Source organism: Aspergillus alliaceus, assembly GCF_009176365.1.
Source record: "Aspergillus alliaceus strain CBS 536.65 unplaced genomic scaffold BDW43scaffold_78, whole genome shotgun sequence".
NCBI classification, from domain to species: Eukaryota; Fungi; Ascomycota; class Eurotiomycetes; order Eurotiales; family Aspergillaceae; genus Aspergillus; species Aspergillus alliaceus.
The window spans coordinates 27,834-54,037 of record NW_022474761.1 but is presented as its reverse complement, the minus strand read 5'-3'; the positions used below and the strand labels follow the sequence as shown (position 1 = coordinate 54,037).

The following is a 26,204-nucleotide window of genomic DNA, read 5'->3' as shown; positions in this document are numbered from 1 at the left end:
GTCTTGTACTATGTCCTAGTTAAGCTACGTATACATCAGGACTGTCCTCAGCGGAAATGCATAACGCATCAAAAGACTACAGCTGTCCATACGAGGTTTCGCCTACGTAATAGAAAAATACATAAATCATTGTTTTCGCACCGAAATAGCAGCCTTTACTATTGCATTGCCCATTGCTAGTAAAGATTGAACCAATAGCCGTCATTTATGAGATCATATGGTATCACCTCCGAGCAGGGTGGTTGAAGTATACGACCAATCGATGGTTTAGTGTAATCGGCAGCCTGTTGAGTAATTTAGCCTTGTCTGCCTGCCTGATTTTTCCATCCGCAAGAAGTCACCGGTCCTGTTGGGCTCAACACCGGCGCAGCTAACACGCCGGCAGCCTGCAACAAATGAGAATGGCTTATATCTAGTCTCTGTATCAAGGACACACGCTTGAGTAGCTGGATGAACTGTTGCCACATCTATTGAACAAGTTATTCAATCAGTTTCTGTTTCAGCAAACCTTCAGGATGATCTCTTTTCTCGAGTTCTGGCTGTGTACGCTTACACTAGCCTCGGGCGGAATCGTCCACCAGGCTCTCACTTGCGGTGAGCATATAGCACTGCTCTTCCAAGTGCTAGGCGCTCATGTGGTTGCCTTTGTTGCCTTTGCTGTGTATTGGATGATCCTCTACCCCCGTTATTTCACCCCCCTCGGCAACATCCCCACTCCTTCGGTACGTATCCCCATCACATCACATCACATTAGACAGAGACAAAGACAAAGCTGACATATAGTAGCGTCGAAGAATCCTGACAGGGAACTACCCAGTCCTGTTCCCCGATAACGCATGGGTTCCTCTGCGGGAACTCGCCGAAACCACCCCCAACGACGGTCTCCTCCGAATCTACTCTACGTTGAGCGGCGAGGCCCTCCTGGTGACAAGCCCGCCGGCAATCAGAGACATGCTCACAGTCAATGCCTTTGACTTCGCCCACCAGGACCTCGTCAAGATTGCTATCAAGCGATTCACGGGTAGCAATCTTGGTTTCCTTAGCAATGATGAATTCAAGGCATGTAAACAACACGTTGCCCCTGGGCTACTAGCTGATCAGAGAGAACACAGCTCCACCGCAAAAACATGATGCCAGCATTCACAGTCCCACACGTCCGAAAATTAACCAGCATCTTCTGGGCCAAAGCTCAGGAAATGGTGCACTGCATGTCGAACGAGCTCCGCGCAGACCCCTTCGCCCGGATCAACTTCCGTGAATACGTGTCTAGGGCTACACTCGATAACATCGGGCTGGCGGGGATGGGCCACGATTTCCAGACGCTCAAGCAGCCCGATAACGACCTGCGCAGCCACTACAGGAAACTGATCCTCGACCCGACCCGCGTGTTTAGCTGGGTGGGGCTGCTGAGTCGGTACTTCGACATGAGACTATTGATGAGGGTGCCGCTAAAGAAGTTGATCGAGATCTCGCAATCGGCGAACTACCTCCGTGCTGTCACGACGGCGGTCATTCAGGACAGAAGCGAGAAGCTAGTTGAGGCTGAGGATAACAGGGCTAAGGATATCATCACTGTCGCTCTCGCAAGCGGTGTTTTTGACGAACGCCATCTAGTCGACCACGTCATGACCTTCCTAACAGCGGGCCACGAGTCCACCGCCACGGCCTTTGAATGGACGATGTACGAGCTAGGCCGCCGGCCGGAGATGCAGAGCCGGTTAAGGGACGAGCTGCGAGAGGCAATAGGCACGGATCTGGCGGCTGTGGACTTTGGATTACGGGTCCAGAATCTGCCTTACTTGAATGCGTTCTGCAGTGAGGTGCTCCGGTGCTATCCCTTCTCGCCGATTATCGTAAAAGTTGCACAGCAGGAAACTACGCTTATGGGCCAGCGGATCCCCAAGGGCACTGTTGTGCTGTACTCGGCTGAGGTGTCGAACCATGACAAGACGCTTTGGGGGCCAGATGCGGATAAGTTCGATCCGGAGCGGTGGATAGGCGAGGGGAAGGCGAAGTCTGGTGGTGCTTCGAGTAATTATGCCATGCTTACATTTGGCGCGGGTCCACGGAACTGCATTGGAGCGAATTTTGCCAGGGCGACGCTTGAGTGTCTTGTTGCGGCGGTGTTGTCTACGTTTGAGATTGAGCTTGTGAATCCTGATACGGCGGGGAGGTTGAAGTTCGGGCAGACGAAGAAGTCGGCAGAAGGGGTTTACGGAAGGCTTAAGTTTGTACGACCGGTGGAAGTCTAAGGACTGGAAGATTGTTTGGTATAACCTCCGTAGCGTTAGATGACTACCTTAGGGTTATTTAAAGGGGATGCAGCCGTCCGAGCAAAAAGTCGCCGGTCAGCAACAAAACACATTTATTAAATACAATATAAATTATAAAGTCATTCTGAAAAAAGGCCACGAGCTTAACAGTCGAGTTGCAGAGCAGCAATGAACCTCTGGAAACTTTCAGTCGGCATCCTCGCCGCCGTAAAGTCCGTCTGGACCCGCGGCAGCCCATTCGCCGCACTCACAGCCCTATGGCCAACAAACGAAGAGGGCAAATTCATCATTCAATCCGAAGGCATTCGACTGGCTTTTACAAACCACGGCGCAGCCCTTACAAATCTCTGGCTGAATAATACCCATGGTGAGGAGATCGATGTTGTACTGGGCTTGGACGATGCGAGGGGTTATCCGTCGCTGCAGTCAAATCCGTTTTTAAATGGGGTTATAGGTGTGTGTTATCGACCTTACCCTTTCTCTTTCTTTTTTTGCCAGTTAAATAAGCTGATTCTGCAAACAACAAGGACGATACGCCGGCTTCCTAAGCAACTCCAGCTACCCAGTCGACGGAACAATCTACCCCGTAACCGCAAACGCTCACAACGCGACCTCGCTCTTCAACGGCGGAGATAAAGGCTGGGGCCGACAGACCTGGGACATCGCAGTGCATATCAACAATAGCATTACATTCGTTCTGTTTGATAACAGGTGGAATGGGTTCCCTGGGATCTTTGCCTCGTGCGTGACGCATACGGTTACGCCGTATGAGTGGCGGATTGCCTTTGGGGTTACGCCGTTGCTCAAGGCGGGCCCGATTAATTTGAGTCAGCAGGTTTTCTTTAACATTGATGGGTTTAGGAATAATGCCAGCACCAGCGATGCTAGTAATAGTACGGTGCTTGATCATAGGCTGAGACTTCCTGTTTCCGGGATGCGGTTCGATGTTGATGAGCGGGGGATTCCGACGGGCGATATGAAGAGTAATAGGGAGGGGAAGGAGTTCGACTTTTGGTCTGCGGATAAGTCTATTGGCGACGAGGTTCAGAAGGGTAATGCCGGATTTGATGTGACTTATGCGCTCTCCCATAAACCGTTGGGCGACAAGGAAGATGAGCCTGTGGCGATCCTCTCCTCGAAGCTGTCTGGTGTCACCATGGAGCTTTACACGGACCAGGACGCTCTCCATGTTCATACGTGGGACAATAACTTGGGTAATATGACATTTTTCTGTAGAGGTTGGAGTCACAACTGATAGTGTCTACAGGTGGGTTGCGGTTGAAGAAAGGTCAAGGGGCAGGCAAAGTCGCTCAGCACGCGGCGATATCTCTAGAGATGCAAGACTGGCCAGATGCAGTGCACCATCCGGAATGGAGACACAGGAAGACCATTTGGGGGATGGACGGACTATATACGCGGTTTGCAACGTACAAGTTCTCGGTCGAGGGGAAATAAACATATAGAAGCCATTGGCCTAGTAATTGCTGCAGACAGATATACATTTATATAGAAGCAACCGTGTCTATGAAACTACAATTTGTAAACCAGTCTCTCTAGGCAGATACCATTCTAGCCGCAACCTCACTCGCAACCTCAACAGCCGGCACGGAGTCATACTCACCACGATCCCGATCCCGATACTCCGCCATAACCTCAGCAATATTCTGCACATCGCCCGTCTTCACCGGAATCTCATGCCCCCCCTTAAACCTGACCACCGTCGCAAGCCTCTGATTAAAATACTGCTTCGACAACCTGGTTCCCTTGGCCAACCACGGATCACCACTCCCCTGAACATGGACAGACACAATATCTAGCGGCCGCGATACCTGCGTCTCAGCAGCACTCAACGGCAACGAAGGACAAATCCCACAAATCATAATCGCAAACTTGATGTCCCTCCCCAGCTCAGGGTCAAGACAAACCGCCGTCGCAACCCTCGTCCCCTGACTAAACCCCATAACGCCGACAACCCCGGCCCCCGGTCCATTTCGGCGCTCGCGCTCAATAACATCCTTCAATGAATCCCGTACAACCCGGCGTTCACGCTCGACATCTTCCACTGTGACGTCGAATAGCCCGATTGTGTTTCTGTCCTGATGCCACCGTCTGTACGGCTTTATGTGTGCGTAGTAGAGCGGCACGCCGACGCCAGCCTGGGCCGTTGTGATGGGCGAGTTGAGGAAGAGGAAACGGAAGTGGGGGGATAGGACTCGCGTGAGATTTTGGGACTGGGCTTGGAAGATCTCCCCGCTGCTGCCGTGGCCGTGGAGGCAGATGATAGCGGGTTTCGTTTCTGGGTTCATTTTGTGGCTGGCCTGTGTCGGGTTGGGTGTTGCTGGTGGTGGTGGTGTTAATGGATTGGAGATTGGTGTGCAGTGCTGGACACTGGATTGAGTGCTTAGCCTAGCTGGTCTTTTGGATGGAAGCTTGTCTTTTGATTTTTAAGAAGCGTGCCTTTAATAAGACGCCGTGTGTGCTGTATTACTTAACCTCCGGACTTATTGGGGCAGGGCATTTACCGGACCGGCGACTTCTACTGTTGAAGGATGTGAGATTACTCTGTTGGTTTCTCCACGGGCCGGAAAAGGGTCATCAGTAAAAATGGCGTACAATGGAGGGGTGATAAGGGCCTCAGAGACTTGTTCATGGTACTTAAACACACTGGGATATAACGGGAAATAGAAGTTCGAAGTCTGTCTGATTCTAGTTATTGGGAGTATAAAGTCACATATACCAACCATATGGTGAAACATTCCAAAGCCAAATCGTAACTATGAATTAATCATAACCTGCGCCAATTTCTCGAGTAAAGACGTCTCTTTCTCAGAAATCATATCCACCGCAGCGTGTATCGAGTTATTCGCAGCCGCAGCTGCTGCCTGCAAGCCACTCGGTGGTGATGATGCATGCGGTGGTGGTCGCCCCTGCTGATGCTGATATTCAGGCGTCAAGAGACTAATAGCATCACGCAGCTGATGAACCATGCTAGAAATCATATAAGCACCCACCGAGGTACTCATGGCCGGCTGGGATGCAAGATTGAAGGTACCCAGGCTAACGAGGGCCAGATTCCCAGCGCGGGTCTTGAGATTATCCACAGCAAGGTCCAGCAGCTGCAGGGCGTATGCGTACGATGTCGCGACTTGTAAGACGGTGATGTAGTTTATCCTTAGTGGGTCGAACGGCCCTCCTCCTCGTTGAGTTGGCTGGCCAATTCCGTCGCAGGGATCAGGATGTCCGGCATTGACGCTGGCTGGGGTGAATGGCGGTCCTGTCCCAGTCATATTCTTACTTGCAGTACCGTAGTCTGAAGAGGAGCGACGGGCTGGGATGGGGAGTAGCTCTAGCAGCTCTTTGCAGACCATCATGACCTCGTCAATGGCCGGCTGGTGCCCTGTGGGCGATTCGCTCGCGCCTGTTAACAGATTGCTCAGGTGGAACTGCAGCCGTAGGAGCTCATCTGCGACGGTAGTCTTAACAATAGGGACTGTCCCCTTTTCTGACATCTCCAGGTCGGAATCAGAGAAATCAGGAACTTCCTTGTATTTCTGTTGCAGGCTCTCCACTTGATGATATTCCCGGTGGGCGTGCCCATGTCCACGTCCGTGTCCCTGTCCGCCCGTTGGATCATCGTGAGCCGGGTGCGCAAAGTCCGGGGAATACAGCCCTAGGTCCCAGATCACATTGTCGCCAGGTACCACTGGTCACACTCTTTAGCGTTTCGGTTCCTGCATGCAGGGTCTGCGGGTGTATGTACGTTACCTGCGGGGAGGAGAGCAGGATCTAGAATCCCTAACACTGGTTCGAGATTGCGGGGACTATCTGGTTCAGAACCACTACTAGGGCCACTTCCAGGACCGGCACCGCCAGATCTATCGTGTGCTGCAGAAGCTAGATCGACATGATCAACAGGAAGCGGCACTGCATTAGCACCGCGCTGGCTCCCGGCCTGGACGGCCCGTCGTTTAGAGTGTCTGGCGGAGGATGCTCCTTTCTGGTTCTCAGAACCCGGCCGCGACACTCGTGGACGGCCCATGCGCGCACTGGTGTTATACACGCAGTCTATATCAAGCCTCTCACACCGGTCGCACCGACTCTCAGGCCCACCGGCGCGAGTGCATCGGTTCTTGAGTTCGTGGCAGCGGTCACATGCCGCGCGGAGCTTTCGTTCACCGTTCATCATCTTCTTAACGGCAATAAAACATTCGCTTAGTGAATGAACTTAGTGCCTTGGAAATCGGCTTATAAAGAATGGCCTAAAGGCCCGGGCCGTTGCCCCGCTCCTGCCTTTCGCTCTTCTATTTTGAGAGTACTACACGCCTTGATCATTCCCGCGGACCAATTGTACAAAAGGAACTAGGAACTGTTGGATTTCCTTACTGTTAGGTCAACAGAATATGCCTGCCTTCTTGTCCAATCATTCATTCTAAAGAATACCTTTTAGGAATCAACCTGGTCAATTTAGTCTGGTATGTAACATACTAACATGTAGCTGTGGAGGGAAATGTAAGCTGCCTGCGCCACAAACCAACTTTACAGCCTATCAAGGTAGATTCTGTGGGAGAGGAGGAGCACTAGTTCACTAGAGTGGGTAAGCTGCCTCCACAAATATTAAATTCTCATATACGTAGTAGGTATATCAGGTCATCATATAGTGTCGATATCGAATCGCCATATAGTACTGATATCAAATTGCCATATGGCATCAATATTAAATGGTCACATATTATTGATATCAACTCATATAGGAGGATATGAATATCACTATATGTAGATATATATCCATTTTAGTAATGGGCTACCCCCCAGACAAACAAAAACAATCTTTATATATGAATTATAAGGATACAGAGCACAGTAAGCACTAACTTGGTATCTACTTGTAAAGGATCCACGAGACAGGGTAGATGAGCCTGTTGACTAGGTAGGACTTTTGTAACGATTAGCAGCTGACGGAGAGATTAGTAAGAAGACTCGATATATAGTATCAAGTAGTAAATCACTAGATAACAAGACTAATCCTTGTATTCCTAAGTGCTCAACAAGGGTGTCTACATGTATCTTCATGGACCATCCAAGATGTTCGCGGTGGTGATTCGAAAACAGGTCGAGTGCATGAAACGGTAGGAAGCAACCCCTTGGGGGTGCCACACAACAAAGCAACGGGAACTGAAACCAATCTGTTACATTAATATCCATACTTACGGCGATTCAATATCAATACTACATGACCATTTGATATCCCTACTGTATAGCGATTCGATAATAATACTCTAGTGCTTATTCAATACGGACACTATATGATGTCTTTGATACTATATAGTATTTGATATCAGAGTAGTGCGTGCGAGCGTAAGGTGGGAGGGAGTGGTAGGACGTATCACACCGGGAAGTGGGGTGGGAGCACCTGGCATGGATAATCATCGTAAGAAAACCAACACCATTACCAGTCTGGCTGATCGATCGGCCAGTGAGAATCTTAGTTCGTGCCGCAGTCCTGTTGGTTGGGATATTATACCACTAACCGACCCTTCCACCTACACAGTGTAGTTTCAGGGTCGCACGCTAGGGCGACCCCGCCAGCTCAACGTAAGGGGCCATCTCAACGTCTAAGGATATGTACTTCGTCCGGACGCCCTTTTAGCATAATGGTAATTTTACTCGTCCACTGTGGTTTTGAAAGTGTCAGAGATACTCGTTACAATGGTATTCCTTCGGGAGAGGCTGATCTCAGATAGTTGCATCTTCCTTATCTCTCTTTTGGGTACGAAACTAAGAATGCAGTATATCACATAAATCTAACCAATGGAAGTACTCTGTTCATCGGATTTCTAACCAACCGAGCTGCGGCCTACAGAGAGCTTAGCGCCGCGAGAATGAGATTGATAGTGGATTGTCCAGACCGGCCTAAAGAGAGCCTCGAGCTGCTCCAATGGGGCTATTGGGCAATGCCATTGTCCCATTTGGTCTATTGCTGCCGCTTGCGCATCGACCCCAAACAATCAGAAACAAACAAGCTTGTCTAAGGCCCTCTAGATAGGCTTACTTTGCGTCGGTATCTGCGGCTCCATGCCCTTAAATGCGGCCGCCACACGGAGGTTTTCTCTGCCTACCACCGCTGAAGTGTAAAAGTCGCCGGATGGGTTGGACAGTGATACAGTTTACAGGACATGCGTCAAAGGAAGGAATTAGTGAATCCTGGAGTGGGCGCTGAAACTATCAAAATGCCCCTCCCAGGCCTTCCCAACAGTGAATAAGCCATCACATTCAGAAGACATTCAGAAATCCAGTCAACCTCACCGTCACCATCACCATTACCCAAAATGACAGTCACAAGTTTGTCTTCCTATCCATCCATCTCATCACTATGCAAATAAGCACACTAACGCAAACATTACTTCCCCCACAGCAACCCCCGACGACTGGAAAAAGAAGGCATCAAGCTACAAATCCATGACCGGCGGGCTAAACGTGAAACCCATAACCGTGATGCTGGAGTGCCTGAACTCGCGCTTCCCACTCGCATCCGCAACCGGAATCCTCGACGACGGGTGCGGGCCTGGTCCCATCATGACGCGGATTATCGATGAGTTTGGGAAACATCTTCCGGCAGAGTGTACCCTGGCCTGCTCGGATTTCGCACCGGCGATGGTCGACCAGGTTCAGGAGGCGAAGAGGCGCTTCGTCGCTGATGAGCCGGGGTCGGTTTGGGGTCGTGTTAGGACCGAGGTCCTGGATTGTATGGACTTGGCTACTGTTGGGGATGGAGAGATGAGTCATGTTGCGGCTGGTTGGGTATGTATCTTCTTTTCTTTCCCATTTCCATGCTTACCTTGACATACATCGTATGTGCTCGTTCTGATGCTAATTTTTTGTTGCTTTGTGTGTGTTGCAGTCCTTCTTCAACGCCAACAACCCCCAGAAAGCGCTCTCCGAATCCCTACGCGTCCTCCAGCCAGGCGGCGTGTTAGCAGCCTCGTCCTGGGCCGAAACCGACTGGCTCAAGATCCTGCGGACAATCACGAAGATCGACCCGGCGCGCAGCCCGCCCGCCATCCCCGAGGACTGGGCGAATGCAGGTAATTTGGTAGCGCAGCTTGAGATTGCGGGGTTCCGCGACGTCGATGTTTATGAGGTCCCCGTCGATATACCGTTCCGCTCGTATGCGTCGTTTGTGGATGTGATGATGACGAGGGTTACGCAGATGATGACGGCGAGCCAGGACTTGGATGAGAGGCAGAAGACGTTGCTGAGGGAGTTGATGACGGAGGAGATGAAGGGCTTGTGTCCGACTGAGCCTGGGGTTCTCAAGGCCGTTTCGTTGGTTGCTGTTGGGGTGAAAAGTTGACTATTTATCATGTACTTTGTATTCTCTTGGCTTTCGTCAGTGATGGGGTTCCTTGGGTAACTAGATGGAGTCGGCAGGAACTAAATCTATCTTGGGTTATTCCACTGACAAGACGGGCTCCCTAGCTTTAGCTGTATTGTACACTTATAAATGATAAGTTGTACCCGTGGACAGTAAAGCATATTGGCAATTACTAGTGCCCTTTGGCTTATCATGACAAGTAAATATTGACTTCGCCTTGTTCAATCCAGTACAATACTACACAGGTAAAGGCAAAAGTGAGAACACCTTGCCGGATGTTTTTCGTCTACTCCGTATCTCAACATCGATCGCTTCTCCGTCCCTCCATTCTATAAACCCATAAAGACCACTCGTACTCTTGAGATCACAACCCAGTAGAACAGAATTGACAGCTCTACTGCTGTTCAGCCTCAGCCTCCTCCGGGTCAGTCGTCTTTTTGTCAGTAATTCTCTCCCACTTAACTCCGAAGGCCAGGAAGAATGCTGCAGTTGTCGTAGCAACAGCAACAAACTATCATGCCATCTGGTTAGTTTCAATCCTCCTACAAAGCCGTAGCCGAAAGGGCACTTACAAAAGTCGAAGTAATAGCCGTATTATAAGACTCCAAAACCAAGTTCAACAAATCCGGAAACCTCTGCTCCGCAGTACCACGCACCTTCGCCGTCCCAGCAGCAGACAGCAGCGCAATCTGCTGGGCTTTCAAACCCGCATGGTTTGCCAATTCAGAAGCCAGGATCGAACGAAACACAATCCCGCCAAGGACCTGCGTGACTGTGGCGCCTAGGTACTGGAAGAAGAGATTCAGCGACACCGCGACGGGCATGAGCTCTGGCTTGTCGCGCACGGCTTGCTGGACTATGAGCGATGGCATTTGCTGCGCCATGCCGACGCCGAGACCCTGGATGACCTGGAAGCCAATCCAGTGGCTAGATGGGGTGTTGAATGTTGAGAATTGCGTGTAGAGGGCTGCGGCGGTGCACATGAAAAGGGGCCCGACGTAGAGCCACGGGTTGTAGTAGTGGATTCTTCGTGCTGTGTCCATGCTCAGTGTCAGCTTCTACTTGAGCTTGATACATTAACACGTAAGATGTGAGTGTGTAAAGTCGTACCTAGAACACCAGCAGACAGGGTTCCGACTATTTGAGAAAGCACCGCGGCCAAAACCCGCGTACCACTTTGCAACGGACTCGCGCCTTGCACGGCCTGGAACCATTCAGGGAGATAGTAGTTCAAGATACCGAGAGAGCCGAAGTGGCAGAAAGAAAACAAGACACTAAACGAGACTGTCCGTCTGGCGACGACATTCCCCGGTATCATCGCGCCCTCGCCTTTATGGGCTTCCCAGCAAACAAAGAGGATAAGCATCACACCGGAGCCCACAAACAGCCCGATGATTGTCGCTGAGTCCCAATCCTTCTGCGTCCCACCCCACACCATAGCAAGGAGCAGCATGAAGATAGCCGGAATGAAAATTGCACACCCGAGGAGATCCAGGTTCATGATTCGCTGGACAACGGTCCGATCGCGCTGTATGGACGGGGGTTTGAAGAAGCACAGCATAGAGAGCAACGTCAGAGCACCTGGGGGAAGATTAACCCAGAAACACCACCGCCAGGTTGCCTTCTCCGTGAACGCGCCGCCGATGACGGGTGCTAGAATTAGCCCCATAGCGAAGCAGCTGCTGCATATGCCTAGCAGCAGTGGTTTCGATTTCTCCGGAGAAACGGTGAGAACGATAACGAAGCCGCCACTTGCGACACCGGATGCCCCGATACCTGCGATTGCGCGACCCGCGATGAAAGTGTTACTATTTGGCGCAAAGCCACAGACGAGACTGCCGACTAGGAAAATGGAGAAGAACGATATGTAGATCCAGCGGAGTGGAAACGTCGAGCTTAGCTTTCCTGCTAGCGGAGTCAATGCGCATGTTGTGAGTGAGTAGGCAGCCGGATACCAGGCCAATTGCGACGTATCCTTGAAGTCGGACGTGATGGATGGGATGGCCTAGCCGTGGGGATCAGATCATTGAAGTTTTTCGAATAGCAATGGGGGTGGTAGTAGTACAGTTGCGATGACAAAAATATCCAAGGACATCAGGAACGCGCCGAAGCATATGCCTACGAAAATGGCAAAGAGCTTGAAACCGTGCATCGCGTTCGCGTTTGTCTCTGGATCCTCAGTGCTGACCTCATCACTGGTCGCATGCTGGGCTTGGGCAGGGCTGTCCGCATCTCGTTCTGACTTGGTAGCTCTCGTCGCCTCATCTGGGGAAGACGCAGCCATATTCGAGATTTAGCTGATGGACCGTGAAACGAGAGTGGCAGAATGCATTTGGTCATAGGCAAATGATCAAATCCATGACTGCGTGACGCACGGACTCGGAGTGTGTTGGACCGGCGACATTCGTGGCTTGAAAGTCGCCGGTTTCAAAGGTACATGATACATCCCCGTTCAGCCGCATCTCTGGAAGAACAATACTCCAAAACAGTTATTTTGAGTTAGTTATGCAGATCAAACTACTGCTACTACCTGGCTATATAGCAGATTAATGCAATTGATGAGGCTTTGCAAGGTTTGAAAGGCAGGGATTTCCTACAGCCTGGCAGAAATGTCTGCTCACAAATTTGGGATCATAAATGAGACTATGGATCTACTCATCGCATGCACTTTCAGTATGTTGACCAGCTATATAAACGGGCTATGGTTACAGTGGTTAGTTAGTTGGTTGATGTCATTTACGCTGACCCCTCGCTAGCTATGGTTACAGGGTTGATTATGATGATGATGATGATGATTTCATACGCTGACCCCTCGCCCTCAGTTGTAACCCTGAATGGAGGTACAAGTGTGATGATACTCATACTAACTATGTGAGCAGGTACGGCTATTTATAGCCAAAGTAGCTGCCTTCCTACTGTCCAGCTCACCAGCTGCCTCCTAGGCTACCCCTGGTAGCCTACTACTTCACATATGGTGTATCATATGGTCACGTCATCTTAGGATCCAACACTCCCCCTGTACCATAGCCCCGAGCTATAGTACCATCAAAGGATCCCATATCCTTATTAAGTGTTATACTGTTATGCAGTACCCCTTTGAACGGCTGGGTACTTATTTTATGTATATCAGATCCTTTTGCCATAGCATCTTCCCCTGACTGAAGATTAAGTTAATCTATTAAATATTCATATATAGGTCCAGGTAATACTTTGGTAAATATATTAGCTAAGTTATTTTTTATATTAATATATAGAGTATTGATAACTTCTTCTTCTTTTTCTCACAAATGAAATAGTGTTTTATATTAATATGTTTGGACCTGCTGTGGAATTCCTGATTTTTAGTGAGTTTCAGAGCAGAGTTATTGTTAATATATAGTGGAGCTGTGTCAGTAGACTCCTGGGATATAGAGATTATTGATAAAGTTCTGAATCTATACAGCTTCCTTAGCAGTCTCTGTATCTGTAATATATTCTACATCTATAGTTAATATGGCTACCGTCTTCTGTCTTTGAGATAACCAGGATACAGGTCCTTCAGTAAGTATAAAGACCTATCCGGTTATTAACTTGTGCGAGTCTTCATATCCAGTAAAGTCACTATTTACAAAGTCTATAAGTTAAAGACTATATTTATCTAAGTAGGTAATTCCACTTCTTAAGTTATTTTTAAGATATATAAAGATGCGATCTACAGTATCTATATGTATCTGATTTGGGTTAGATATATATTAAGCTATATATCCTGTAGTAAAGGCAATATCTGGTCTTGTCTGGCTACTGGTAAAGTTCAGGGACCTGATCTTTAACTGATATTCTCTTATAGAAACTTATATCAGTAATAAAAATATCTTGTTTTATAAGCTTTATATCTTTATTAAGAGATATTTTAACCGGTGCCGTGTGGTTAAAGCTATATTTATTAATAATCTAGTCTATATACTGTTTTTGGTAAATATAAATTTTACCAGGTCTCTACTCTATATATATACCCAGATACCAGGAGCAGTCACTCTTGTCAGTTATAGAGAATATCTGGGAGATTTAAAATTTAAAATCAAAATTACCTGGAGATCTTTATCCATGATATTTATGTTTGTCTATATGGACTTCAAGTATAAGTCCAGTCTTATCTTTGATAAAGACACAAGGATTATAGGCAGACATATACTAATCCTAATTACATAGAGTATTCTGGAGTTTTTGGTACCACGCTCGTAATGCCTGTTTCAATCTATAGAGGGCCTTGATAAGCTGTAAGCAGTATCCACAAGGTAGCTATATATCTTTTAAGGCTCTTATATAAACCAGTTTATCCAGATTACTGTTTAGGAACGCGGTTTTTATATTCCCTTGATGGACATGCCAATAAAAAATTGCCGCCAACACCAGTAAGATATAAGTAGGCTGACTGTTGGGTTGGGATGGGATGTCACGGATATAGGATTGGGCAATCAGTGAATGAGTAGTAGACACGTGACCCCTTTGTCTATAAGGGCAGCAAAGCACAATAGCTTCATGTTTTCTTTTCTTTTCCTCTCTTTAGCTTAGTCTCTTAGTGATAGACTACCTAATCAACTATTGATTCAGCCTGAGTCCCTTACATGGGACGGGAATGGGAATTTCCCATCCCATCCCAAATGTAGGGCTAGAACGGGAATCCCGTCCTTGTCTTGGCATTATTTTGGAATTTTGGAATGGGACAGGATTCCCATTTCCCATCCCAAAATCCCAAAATCCCAAAATCCCATCCCATCCCGAAATCCCTGGGATTATCCCGTCCCAACGGTCAGCCTAGATATAAGTTAAAGCAGGCTTAACTATAGACATGAATATCTCTTTATAGTCAATATCCTCTTCCTGTTGGAAACCCCTAGCTACTAGACAAGCCTTATATTTGGTAATCTCACTATCTGGTCTATACTTATCAGTCATGATCTAATATAAGGTAACTAGCTTAATCCCTTCTAGAAGTAGAACAATATCCGAAGTACCTTTCCCCTTATAAGCTTTTAATTTATCCATCTTTACTTTAAAGTATTTCCTATTAGCAGCAGCCTTTATCTTTAAGTTAAGAAGTTATAGATAGATTTGTTAGGCCCAACCCACGAAACCCGGCCCAACCCGGCCCAACCCGCGGGCCTAACAAGTCTAGTTATAGACCATGTTTACTATATACAGATAACCTAAATTTAAACTGCTTCAGACTCTCTTTTATCTCCTTATGTCAGGCATTGGCCTTATTATTATCTGGACCTGAGTCCATAACTTCTTTCACCTCCAGTTGACTGATTCTCTTTTTTCTTGATAATCTGTTCTCTAATATATTCCTTATAGCCTTAAGTTCTTTTGAGGCTTTAAGCTTCCCCTAACCTATATAGTTTTTATAGTCTTTCTAAATCTTCTGCTCCCCTATATTGTTTGACTTAAATAACTGAACCATCTAAGATTTATATGTTCTGTTGGACCTTTAATAGTTACAGCTGGCCATATTATTTATTTTTTGTGCTTCGATATATAGATAGTATAGTTACTCTCTGTTACAGTTCAGCTTTATTCTCTGACAGCGCACACATTCCTCGTCGGATGATTCCCCTTCTACTAAGGGACCCACGGAGAAGAATCCCTTTAAGAATAGTGAATTAGAAACATGATATAGCCTAGTTAGTAAGCTATTTTAAACTTTATAGATATAAGTTAATCTTTAATTAATATATCCCTTACATAGTTATCCGCAATCACATCTTTTCCCTATCTTATAATAGCTGTATTAGATGCATGCAGGTAAACCATCCACATCCTGTAGCTGACATGATAGACATGTTAGGGGTATATTATATTTATTACACAGATACCTGCCATCATATGTCTTTAGTTTTTCGGCGTACCGGTGGTACTTTTGATCCTGAGGAACTGGTACAAATCTGAGCCTTTTGTACCTTGCCTGTTATTCAGCCTTTCTTTTTTCTTGCCGGGCTGTTGATTTCTTTGCTCTGTCTAGGTTCCAGTTATACTGATAATTTGTTTTCTTATATACTCCACATTCTGAGTCTTTTGAGTCAATCAGATAGCAGTTGCGATTCCTTTGAAAGTATTTCCTATAAGATAGATCTTAAATTCGTTCTCTAATCTCTTTCTGCCTGCCATAATTCTTAGAAAGTATCAGTCATTTAGTTTCTTTTAACTGTAGCCTGCATCCTTGTTTCTCTCTTTTGTAAGTAGAGCAGGGTATTCTATTTTTGGTAGAGCTATATCTCCAGCTGTTCTGAAAACAACAATCATATCTATTATTGTCCAGTAGGAAGTTCTTCATATGGTTCCTGCCATGTTTTAAGACAAAGTCCCAGTAGGCCTGCGATATTTTTCCATTATCTAAGTAGTACCACGAGTTGCTAGTTATATCTATTGCATCTGATGTATCTGAGTGTAAGTCATTCTGGTCAGTACTGTATTAGTCATGAGTGGCTTGACAGCTCTTCTTTAGTGCCACCATTATATCATTTGTAATCCTGCGTTTAGCCATGCCAGCGTGTCTAAATTGGTTAAAGTATTTAGATACAGTTGTAGGTCGCGCTTCTTTAAGATTAGCTTATTTTTATTATCAGTGTCTTCAACTTCAGTCTGCAACTCATGTATAGTGTCTGAAGTGAGCTGTTCTTGCCTTGCCATCACTTCTCTTATAGTATTAGTAGGATATTCTGGTTCTAATTCTAATGAAGATCTTGTGTCCTGTGGATTAGGATAAAAGTCTCTATCATAATTAAAATTGCTATCAGGATCACTAGATATCTTATCTTTGTCTTCTGATATAACATGATCTAAAGTATGGCAATGAGGTCCGAATACGGATTCTCTGAGGCTAACCCGAATAATTTTATAGGATTATGAGGCGGACCTTTCACATGTTGCTTTGCCGAGAATACGCTATGCATAGACACATTCATTTGCGGACGCTATCGGACGCTAGCGGACAACGGTGGATTTGATCCGACGCGATAGTTGAATTGTTGACTGACTGAGTTGCAGCCGTGGTACAGATACGAGCGTCATTTCCGGTCAGAACCTTGCAAAAACAGGTATAAATACAGAGCAATGGGTCTTGGGCACCTAGGTTTCCAGCAATACCGGAGCATACATGCAATATAATTTCTTCTTTTTCAATTCAATTTGTGGAAGTTTGCTCATCACACTTAATATTGATCTCGTACATACAGCAAGCCATGCCTAACAATGCCTTTTCTGTGGATGCATTGCCAGACCTATCTGGCAAACTGTACGTCGTCACAGGCGGAAATGCTGGCATGTTCGTACTCCATTGCTGCTAACCAAGTATTGCGAAGAGTTCGTTAACAAATCAACAGAGGAAAAACGACTGTTGCCGGTCTAGCTAGCCGTGGGGCAAGGGTTTATATGGGTGCGAGGAGCGCAGAGAAAGCTGAGAATGCCATTACGGATCTCAAACGAGAGCTTGGAAATCCACGGGCTGATATCGTTTTCTTGAAACTCGACCTTACTGATTTTAAGTCTGTTGTCGAGGCAGCTCGGGAGTTGAGAAGGTATGTCTTCCCATCAATAACTCGGGACATGACCTGTGGGAGTGACAAAAATACCCACTTTCTTTAGTAAAGAGACTGCTCTACATGGACTTATTAATAATGCTGGTATTATGGGCGTGCCATTTTCACGAACGAAAGATGGGTACGAAATCCAGTTTCAGGTATTGCCAGCGTTGTCATATACACATGCCCTGCTTTCGTTGCGAAACTAATGATTGTTGATTTACACAGACAAACTACCTCTCCCACTGGCTCTTCACCTATCATCTCCTGCCACTACTGCAATCGACAGCTTTGCCACAGCCAGGGACCGCGCGTATCGTAAACGTCACATCGGACGGCCACGAGAGATTCAGGTTGAAGGAAGGAATCCGGCTGGACGATCCAAACTTGGAGTCTGAGTCTGCAATGGTCAGATACGGACATTCAAAACTGGCAAATATACTCCATACGAGGCAGTTGAACGCCGTGTATGGGCCGAAGGGGAAGAAACCGTCCGGTATAATAGTAGCTGCAGTCCATCCAGGGCATATTGACACGTAAGTCGTTACTGTCATTCCTTTCTTTGTTTCCGTTCGCTGTTGCTTTATACACAGGTAAACATGAGGGCTGTGTATAAAGATGAGGATGGACGGGTAGCTGATACCTTTGACAGAAATCTCAACAAACAGGCTACCGGCATGGCACCAGCCGCTGTTCTACGTATCATGACCCCAATCATGAAATGCACCGGAATTCTAGATCACGAGGCCAAAGGAGCATTATCGTCGCTATTTGCGATTGCAGACCCGAACTTCACTGAATCTGGTGCTTACATTGTTCCATATGCTAAAATTGGAAAACCGAGCCAGATGGCTAAAGATGATCAGTTGGCAGAGAGACTTTGGGAGTGGACTTTCGAGATGTTTCAGGAAAGGGGCTATTTGTAGTCTACTTGAATGATGGTTGCTTTCAGCCAATTGGTGTCTAAATGGTCTGTCGGGCTGATGGATGATGGTTGTTATATAAATTGAAGTATAGAATTCAGACTGGCCTGTATTCTTTGTCAACGACTTCAGGCGAGATCAGGAAAAGGCACAATTCGTGATATTGAGATACAAGTTGGATTGTTACACTAGTTAATCTGCTTTAGATCAACGTTGTCGCCTGCGGAAAGTATTATAACTTGCCTCTGCACTCGATATTTTCATCCCAATAATTTCGTTAAAGCTAAAGTTAAAGTCAAGGTCACCTATAATGCAGCACATTAGTCATAGCTTTCCTATATGAGGCCTCGTTTCCCGGGTCCCTATACGAATGGATGTCGTTGTTCCCCTAACACCTCCACCTGACGCCCGATTTTCTATGAAAACCGGACTTAGAAATGAAGCTCGATCACCATATATATTAATTATTATACTGAGCTTTTTTAGTGATTTCTAATTTTACCCATATATAACATAAATATTGATTTTAGTGATCCCGAAAGCGCTCAGGCAGACGGATCTGCCTCCCTCGACGATTTACTATACAAGATGCCTCTGCAACAACAACCTGATCTGAATCATCAATATCATTCCTATTCCTTGGTGTACAAGGTATAGAGATCCTATTCTTGCCTTTCTTTATCTGATTGGTATCATTTTGGAGCTGCAGATTGGCTTCTTTAGCAAGTTTTTCATCTTCCTTTTGATACTTTTTTTGATTTGCTTCCTGCTCACGTATCTGCTTGTTTAAAGCTCGAATTCTCTTGCGTTCTTCTAACAAAAACTGTTTTTCTTTCTTCTTCTGCTTTTGCAGAAGCTTTTTATCTTGTTTTGCAGCTTGAGCAAGTTCTATAGCTTCATCTTTCTGAACCTGCAGATCCCGAGCTTGCTGGATCTTATTAGGTGAGTAAAAGATTACATTACCATCTTCTAAGCACGCAGATTATGCAAAAGAGGTTTCCCACGTTGACGCTTCTTCTGCTCATTCTTTAGAGCCTTTTCAAGCCCTGTACAACGCAGTTTAAGCAGTATATTCTCTGTAGAAAGATAATACATAGTTGAATTCAGCTTTTTAGCTTTTTTATCATAGATATCAGAAACAGTTTGCCGAAGAAGTTTTTCAATACACCGCTAGTCTTCTGCATTCAATATAGAATGAGAAGAATCACTAGATGATGGTCTATTGTTGTTTTCTTCGGCAAAACGCATCAAAATCTTTTCAGAATCCCAAGGATATAATCCTACAGAACTCCATGCACTGTTGATATTTTTTGTTGGTAAAGCTGTGTTCCACGCTGGCCAAAAGAGCCGAAAGAAGTCCGGTTTTCTAATATGGCTCAAACCTTGACAGTCATATAAAATTTCCTCCAGCTTAGTACTGTATGCAGTAGACAAAGGACCGAAGATACTGACATCCAAAGGCTGCAATGTATGCGTAGCATGAGGAGGGTAAATAGCCAAAAGGATCTTATTCTCATCACAGAAGTTAATAAACTTCATTGTTATATGAGAACCGTGGCTATTTAGAATTAGAAGCCTCCAACGCCTACGCGCCTTATCCTTAATTTCTCGATCAAAAATATCAGTAAGCCAGGCATAACCAATATCATCATTTGTCCAACCACTAGAAGATGATGTAAAAAAACAGGTATGGCTCTTAGAACAGAAGTCTTGAAGTCAGGAATCCTGTATATTGCCTGAGACAGCTTGATATATAAGACCTGGAGAAAGACTGCTTCCATCTGCAGAAATGCAAGCAAGTGTGGTAATCCATTCTCTATTTCCGTCCTGCACACGTTGTTTAAAGCCTTCCTGCTCATATTTATAGCGAGAGAAGACTCTTTTGCCTTTTGATGGTATACCAATAAGGAATCCTTTTTCATCCATATTGTATATATTCTCTGGATGTACATCATATTCCTGGAGTTTCTTGGCCATAAACTCAAAGTGCTCAAAGTATAAAGCATATTTATATGCTTTATTAGCCTTTTTGCGTTGGGAATCAATTCCAGTCGTATAACGCGCAATAAGCTGAGTATGGTGTTTCTTTAGAAATCGAGTTGGCCACTGCTTTCCTGGCTTAACTCCAGTAATCTCCTTGGCAAAGTTCAGTAACATTTCAAGTATAGTGGTAGGCCTTTATCAGTAAGATCATTGATCCATTTTATAAGTGTTTTGGCCTGCTGGTTGTTGAGGATTCGTTGATCATTGTATTGCTCTTCTCGAGAACGTTGTATACCACGATGACGTCGGGATAGTGTAGAACGGCTTATACCATGCTTTTGGGCAATCTTAGTATAATTGATTGCTTCTTCTGTCTTCAAGCTTTCAATCTCTTCTAAAGCCGCCTGAATTGAAGCCATCTTGGTAGAGTTATGGTGTTTTGAAGAATGACAAAAAGTCGGTGTATACCAAAAAATCGGGCGTCAGGTGGGGCCGGGCGTCAGGTGATAAAGTACGGTATACCGGGCAGCCGGCCTTAGCTAAATCCGGGAGCTTAAATCCGATACTGGGTACTGCCTACTACGTACGTATATCAATTTTGACAAACAGCAACATCCCAGAAAACGACAGACATCACAATATCCTATCATGACTTCCAAGCCCGTTATTCTCATCACTGGCGGCAACCAGGGTCTAGGCCATGAAGCTCTCAAAGTCCTGGCCCGAACCAACAAATATCAACTTGTCGTTGCCGCTCGCTCTCAGTCAAAGGCCGACGAAGCCGTCAAGGTCATCGCTTCTGAGACTGGCGCAGACCTTTCAGACTTGACGCCGGTCGTTATCGACTTAAATAGCGACGAGACCATCTTTGCCGCAGCTAAAGTTGTTGAAGAGAAATTCGGCCATCTCGATGTCCTGGTCAACAATGCGGGTATTAACCGCTCCCCCAAACCGAATGCTACCCTCCGTGAAGACTTCCGCGCCGTCTTTGAAACCAATGTCTTTGGTGTGGCCGTCATGAATCAGGCTTTTCTTCCACTCATTCGCAAATCACCGTACTCTCAGCGCCGGATTGTGACAGTCACCAGCGGGCTCGGAATGTTCGGCGTCGCTTTGACGGAGAGCTCTCCCTACAATGCGTGGCACTACAAGTTTCCCGTATACCGGAGTAGCAAGTCTGCTACGAACATGATCTCAGCCGTTGATATGATTGCATTACGGGAGGAAAATATTTCCACTGTTCTGGTCGAGCCAGGATACTGTCGTACGGCGTTTGGAGGATACCAGGGCCACAAGGACGCCGACGAAGGTGGGAAGGTAATCGCGCGTGCTGCTGTTGAGGGGGATAATAAAGACTTGTTTCTGAAGATTGTCGACGATGAGGGGAAACATGCCGAATTTGGCTGGTAACCAAGTAGTAGTATGGTATTAGCATCGTTATCTACAAAATGACCAAATGATCTTAAAGGTTTCCACAGGAACCGTATTTTTGAGTAACTGTTAAAATTTCAACGTCCGAATATTCCTAGTCTAGCATTCTGCATAACTTACGTTTTTGTGATACCACAGACATCAAGGAACTGATTTCCCTGGCATGGAATGAGGCCGGAATTCATCACCACTGAGAATCGAGAGGTACCTATCTGCTGCTATTTTAGCCTCATGCGTGACGACGTGCTGAAATATCATTTAAAAGATAACAAATCTTAGAATCATGAATAAGAGAGGGCTACCGTACCCGCAACAGCCCATGTACCGGCAATGGCTTGCAGAGCGAGGGTAATCTCAGACGCCTCATGCAGCAGTTCAGGTTTATTCGCCTCGCGGTAGTACCAGAAGTAGTACTTTGCAGCCTCGTATAGACAATTAATGGTTAGTGGGCTTATACCGGCATCTCCGACTTCCCCGGCCCTTATCCCACGAGCAAAGCTAGAGACAGCGGTGCACACTACTCTAACGCCTGCCAATGCAATTGTCTGCATTTCGAGCTGCTCTGGAATGCCGACACCGCTCAGGTGGTCAAAATCTGCGCAGGTGTGCATATCGTAAAGAAGCATTTGGGCACTATACACGACACCGACTGCTGGGTGTAGAGATCTGTCACCAATCAGGGTGCTATCAGTATCACCTTGCGAGCTCTTTAGAGTCAATCCCGTTGCAAATGAATTCAGAAGATAGTGAAGGCGGATGCCTTCCTTGTACCAAAACTGCATATCGGATGGCTGTTCACTGATATGGCGAAGAACCCGAGAAAGAAGGTCAGAGGCTTGACAGAGTCGTGCGAACGATGATATTGCGTGCGATGCATCTCCCGAAACGGCGAGTGATGGGCTCACGCTCGGTTCCTGGTACTGTCAGATTGTGGGACTCGACAAGTAGTTGATGATGTTTGTACCCCTTGATCCCACGAACTCTCCGTCGTGGGTAGCATATCCTCAGGGTGAGCGTCGTCACACGAGAAGGGTCGATCGATCAATCCAATTGTAACGTATCTATAGACTTACAATCAGAAACATATAATATCACTTTTAAGATAAGTTGAATGGTCACTCACCTGTCGAGAATTATGACTCCCCACCAGACACGACGGAGCTCCTCAACTTCCACCCAGGACCCTATACCGGGTGTTAGAACAATTCCGACAGAACAGGACGTCACTGATGTCATGTTTTAAAAGTGCGAAAGGAGAACTCAGCGTTGTCTTGATCTGAGATCATCTGCTGACCTGATCTTGGAAACATTTGTGGCGCCTTTCGCCGGCGATGAATCCCAAGAGCGTGCCCTAGTCTGGCACAGAGACCGGCAGATAGATACGCCGCAGGATATACGCCGCTTCCCACCTCCCAGTAAGCGATAAGTAGGGCTGCCTGTAAGACGCGTGGAGTTATGATTCCCAGAGATTCGACGGACGAATAGCAGCGCTTCACTTGAGCGTACAGTTCTCCGGTTCCCGAAAGACCCTGAGAAGCCGTAATAGATAGGAGATGTATGACCAACATAAGTAGAACAAGAGCAGGATCTACGTTCTCCCCTTCGAGTGATGACTCGTGCAGACATAGCCGGTAAGTCCTCATTTTGGATACTAGTCCGTACAATCTCTAAGCAAATAGTTTGGATTCACACGGAATGGTTGGAGTGGTGGCACGCGTACAAATTGGGAAAAATGGATGAACCATCGTAAAGTACCGATCTAAGTGGTCGCTGAAGCTGCCAGGCCCCGAGTTGATAGCAACCCCGAATTCCGAGGGTATTCGGGCTTGACGAAAGGTCATTGAGAGACCACGGTTGCGGAACAGCCATGTATCAAGGAAGAAGAGTGCTGATAATGAATCATGGGAAACACCCTGGTAGATCGAAATCAGTATGGTCCTACGGCTACTTGTTCTGTAGAACGATTCAAGATGCTCTAAGCGACTGGTAGTAACAGACGCACATTAGAGCCACGCGTTGTCAAATCGAAATTACCCCCAAACGTCTCCGAGGGGTACTCGCAATGCCTGTCCTTTGTCAAGCAGCGATCACATTGAGGTAATTGACGGCTACACTTTCGCTTTTGCGTAAAACACTGGACGCACGCTTGTTTTGCCAGTCTTCTGTGGCAGTCACTATTGGCAGACATTTCGGTCTCTGGCCGAGAATCTGCGACTTAGTCATTCCATTTCGTCCACTTTGCTGCTGGATTGTTGGAGTTGGGATAACTTACTATCATCCCCTTTCTTAATCACCTGTCAGAGGGTTGCTGGTCATCAGTTTACTTGAGAAGTGCTCCCTCGTGGTGATCGCTAGTTTGAGTGACTGCCCATTAACCTATCTAATCACGTGCATAAGCACCACGTGACAGGGTTCCGAAAATCGGCCAATCAACGCAAGGCTTGGCACGATTTCCCAGGATGAGGACTGGTGACACGCTCTGCCGCACGCTGTAAGCCCTGAAACAATAAGAAATTAGTAAGAAACTGTTATGAATCTATACGAGACCACGTGATCCTAGTGGCTTGGCCGGATCACCGGCTCCTAACCCCTGAAGGCTTTACCCATTAGTTGGGAGAGAGAAGAAGCAGTCAAGATAGTTGATATAGTCGTCCATAAAATTGAGATCTATCCGAATGGCATCCGGTCCTCAGTAGGCTACGTACGTGTAGCTGATACAGCATCATTCTGCCCATCTTTCCCCTGAGATCACAACAGAAACAAAGAGTCACATCTGAGTTTGCAGTTTTAATCTATTGGCAGATAAGGATTGCACAAGAAAAGGTGGCCCAGTCATACAAAGTATAATAGATTGGTTCTGTAAAGTATAAAGAAGGGAGAAGAATGAGTAAAACAAAATATAGAAAACACTTTACAGGGATCTAAATTGAAAAGCAGGGGAGCAGAGAGATAGCAAAAAGGGAGAAGTAGTATTAACTGAAAGCAGCAAGCAGAAGTCAAAGATTATATCTTTGTATATCAACAACACAACAAGGAGAATATGTAGTGACTATAAAGATAAAAAATGTGACTGAAGAACACATGAACATGAAAAAGTAACAGCAAATAGGAGCAAAACTTGGCTAAAAAAACCGGACCAATCAGCACCGCGAAACATAAGGATCGGCGAAGGGTATGGTAGTGGGCAGCAAAAGCTTTGCAAGGGAGGTCGCGCAGGGTAGTAAACCCCTCCACTTCGTTCCTCGTTTCAGGGCATCGCAGTGGATCCCGGTGGGCGGGGCTCACAGGCAGGTTCTAACCTTTCACTCCCTCTGGTCATTTCAGGGCACTATGTACTACGGTATGTTGAGTAAATAATGTTAGTAAGCTCCACTGGAAATCACTACTTTATTAGGTAAAGATGAGTTTCTAGCCTATATACACGCCCTATCTAATATATACACGCATAATGATATCTTAAAATTTAGTATGACCACCATCTCCCTCAATGACTGCATGGCATCTTTCAGGTATAGACTTTAGTAGATCTTGCAGAAAATTAGCTGGAATAATCTCCCACGCCTTTCTAAGGGCTATCCTAAGTTCAGATAGTATTATATATTCAGGAAAATTTGCCTGAAGATAGTTCTTTATCCAATTCCAAATTATTTTAATAAGATTAAGATTAGGTAAGAAAGGTGGCTATCTAATTATATAGATACCATCTCTCTGAAGCTCTTAAATAGTAGATTGAGTATTATAGCCTGGAGCACTATCTTATACTAGTTGAAGATAGGTGTTAGGCGCACCTTACAGCGCCTGCGGGTGATATAGTAGCACGTGCGGGTCACGTGCTACCCGCTGCGGTAAAATCTTTACTGCACCCCAATGGCTTCAGAAACCAGTGATCAACCTCTGTGTATGGTAGTAGATTGTTCAATAGAAACCCAGTCCTCTGCTCCTGCCACCTGCGGTGCCGTAGCACGCTATTCCCCCTACTACCTGCAGCTCCCTGAGCTGCAATTAACAATTTTGATCACTCCCTTAGGTTCTCTTACCCCTGAATAGCCCGCTATGGCACCGCAGACGCGCAGGGCAGTAGCTCCTGCGGGAGACACTGGATCGAATACCCAAAGCCCCAGGGAACTGCATGACCTGACAATCTCAGAATTAACCTCCATGACAATAGCCGCAGCTACTATATCACAACCCCACAGAAACATAACTGTGCAAGCGGGATCAGGAAGCACCTCTCCATTGATAATAAGGACTCTAAGTCCTGTCCTAGAGGAAGAAGTGCGGCTTATAGAGCAAGAATATTAGCGGATCTAACTAGAGCTATAAAAGCAGGAACTTAACTGTCTAATCAAGCAAGAAAAGTAAAAGCTGCAGGAAGTAACTGAATATATAGAGACAGAACTATTGTATCCTGAACCAGAATTAAATAAAGTAAACAGAAATAATATAATATAAGTCTAGAAAGTACAGATATCTTTTCTCTACAGACCTTCTAGCTGACCAGTAATGAGTGGAGAATACTATAGAAGAAATATAAAAGAATATATTATATTTATAGCCTGTATAAAGAATTACTTTACTGTTAATTAATATTATTTCATTAATGATATAATAAAGGTTATAGATGGCATTTTCTATCTATTAGTAAACCTTATATACCTGTAGG

The 26,204-nt window shown here is 46.0% G+C and overlaps 9 protein-coding genes across 9 annotated transcripts; 5 read left to right on the top strand and 4 right to left on the bottom strand.

Annotated features, from left to right (window-relative positions):
• Positions 1-515: 515 nt before the first annotated feature.
• BDW43DRAFT_323540 (cytochrome P450) lies at positions 516-2,252 on the top strand (the record flags this gene model as incomplete). The annotated part of the gene is made up of 3 exons (XM_032049765.1): positions 516-722; positions 787-1,059; positions 1,113-2,252. 3 exons carry the CDS (start codon positions 516-518, stop codon positions 2,250-2,252), a joined length of 1,620 nt encoding a protein of 539 aa, XP_031894523.1.
• Positions 2,253-2,441: 189 nt separating this feature from the next.
• BDW43DRAFT_323538 (putative aldose 1-epimerase family protein) lies at positions 2,442-3,751 on the top strand (the record flags this gene model as incomplete). Its single annotated transcript, XM_032049764.1, has 3 exons — positions 2,442-2,727; positions 2,801-3,487; positions 3,541-3,751. 3 exons carry the CDS (start codon positions 2,442-2,444, stop codon positions 3,726-3,728), a joined length of 1,161 nt encoding a protein of 386 aa, XP_031894522.1. The 3' UTR covers positions 3,729-3,751.
• A 75-nt stretch (positions 3,752-3,826) lies between these two features.
• BDW43DRAFT_304428 (serine hydrolase FSH) lies at positions 3,827-4,579 on the bottom strand (the record flags this gene model as incomplete). The annotated part of the gene is made up of 1 exon (XM_032045601.1): positions 3,827-4,579. The coding sequence occupies one exon, from the start codon at positions 4,577-4,579 to the stop codon at positions 3,827-3,829; it is 753 nt and encodes a 250-aa protein (XP_031894521.1).
• Positions 4,580-5,047: 468 nt separating this feature from the next.
• Positions 5,048-6,456, bottom strand: BDW43DRAFT_316586 (Zn(II)2Cys6 transcription factor domain-containing protein; the record flags this gene model as incomplete). The annotated part of the gene is made up of 2 exons (XM_032048328.1): positions 5,048-5,976; positions 6,039-6,456. The coding sequence occupies 2 exons, from the start codon at positions 6,454-6,456 to the stop codon at positions 5,048-5,050; spliced, it is 1,347 nt and encodes a 448-aa protein (XP_031894520.1).
• Positions 6,457-8,599: 2,143 nt separating this feature from the next.
• Positions 8,600-9,624, top strand: BDW43DRAFT_304426 (class I SAM-dependent methyltransferase; the record flags this gene model as incomplete). The annotated part of the gene is made up of 3 exons (XM_032045600.1): positions 8,600-8,612; positions 8,686-9,071; positions 9,172-9,624. 3 exons carry the CDS (start codon positions 8,600-8,602, stop codon positions 9,622-9,624), a joined length of 852 nt encoding a protein of 283 aa, XP_031894519.1.
• A 415-nt stretch (positions 9,625-10,039) lies between these two features.
• Positions 10,040-11,929, bottom strand: BDW43DRAFT_304425 (MDR family MFS transporter; the record flags this gene model as incomplete). Its single annotated transcript, XM_032045599.1, has 4 exons — positions 10,040-10,156; positions 10,218-10,678; positions 10,756-11,650; positions 11,711-11,929. The coding sequence occupies 4 exons, from the start codon at positions 11,927-11,929 to the stop codon at positions 10,040-10,042; spliced, it is 1,692 nt and encodes a 563-aa protein (XP_031894518.1).
• A 4,869-nt stretch (positions 11,930-16,798) lies between these two features.
• Positions 16,799-18,371, top strand: BDW43DRAFT_238425 (uncharacterized protein). Its single transcript, XM_032039635.1, has 5 exons — positions 16,799-16,948; positions 17,007-17,201; positions 17,269-17,362; positions 17,433-17,740; positions 17,857-18,371. Exons 1-5 carry the CDS (start codon positions 16,866-16,868, stop codon positions 18,128-18,130), a joined length of 954 nt encoding a protein of 317 aa, XP_031894517.1. The 5' UTR covers positions 16,799-16,865; the 3' UTR covers positions 18,131-18,371.
• A 2,150-nt stretch (positions 18,372-20,521) lies between these two features.
• BDW43DRAFT_238362 (uncharacterized protein) lies at positions 20,522-21,574 on the top strand. The gene has a single exon (XM_032039634.1). It carries the CDS (start codon positions 20,759-20,761, stop codon positions 21,518-21,520), a length of 762 nt encoding a protein of 253 aa, XP_031894516.1. The 5' UTR covers positions 20,522-20,758; the 3' UTR covers positions 21,521-21,574.
• Positions 21,575-21,682: 108 nt separating this feature from the next.
• Positions 21,683-24,276, bottom strand: BDW43DRAFT_304422 (Zn(II)2Cys6 transcription factor; the record flags this gene model as incomplete). The annotated part of the gene is made up of 9 exons (XM_032045598.1): positions 21,683-21,753; positions 21,849-22,455; positions 22,506-22,602; positions 22,665-22,725; positions 22,836-23,192; positions 23,262-23,454; positions 23,544-23,737; positions 23,814-23,835; positions 24,247-24,276. The coding sequence occupies 9 exons, from the start codon at positions 24,274-24,276 to the stop codon at positions 21,683-21,685; spliced, it is 1,632 nt and encodes a 543-aa protein (XP_031894515.1).
• Between the last annotated feature and the right edge of the window lie 1,928 nt (positions 24,277-26,204).

What these genes read in the sequence shown, in the direction of transcription:
- BDW43DRAFT_238425 (XM_032039635.1), top strand. Translation starts at nt 16,866, where the DNA reads ATGCCTAACAATGCCTTTTCTGTGGATGCATTGCCAGACCTATCTGGC. An exon ending in ACAGGCGGAAATGCTGGCAT is followed by an intron (nt 16,949 to 17,006) that starts GTTCGTACTCCA and finishes ACAAATCAACAG; the next exon opens with AGGAAAAACGACTGTTGCCG. An exon ending in GGTACGAAATCCAGTTTCAG is followed by an intron (nt 17,363 to 17,432) that starts GTATTGCCAGCG and finishes TGATTTACACAG; the next exon opens with ACAAACTACCTCTCCCACTG.
- BDW43DRAFT_238362 (XM_032039634.1), top strand. Translation starts at nt 20,759, where the DNA reads ATGACTTCCAAGCCCGTTATTCTCATCACTGGCGGCAACCAGGGTCTA.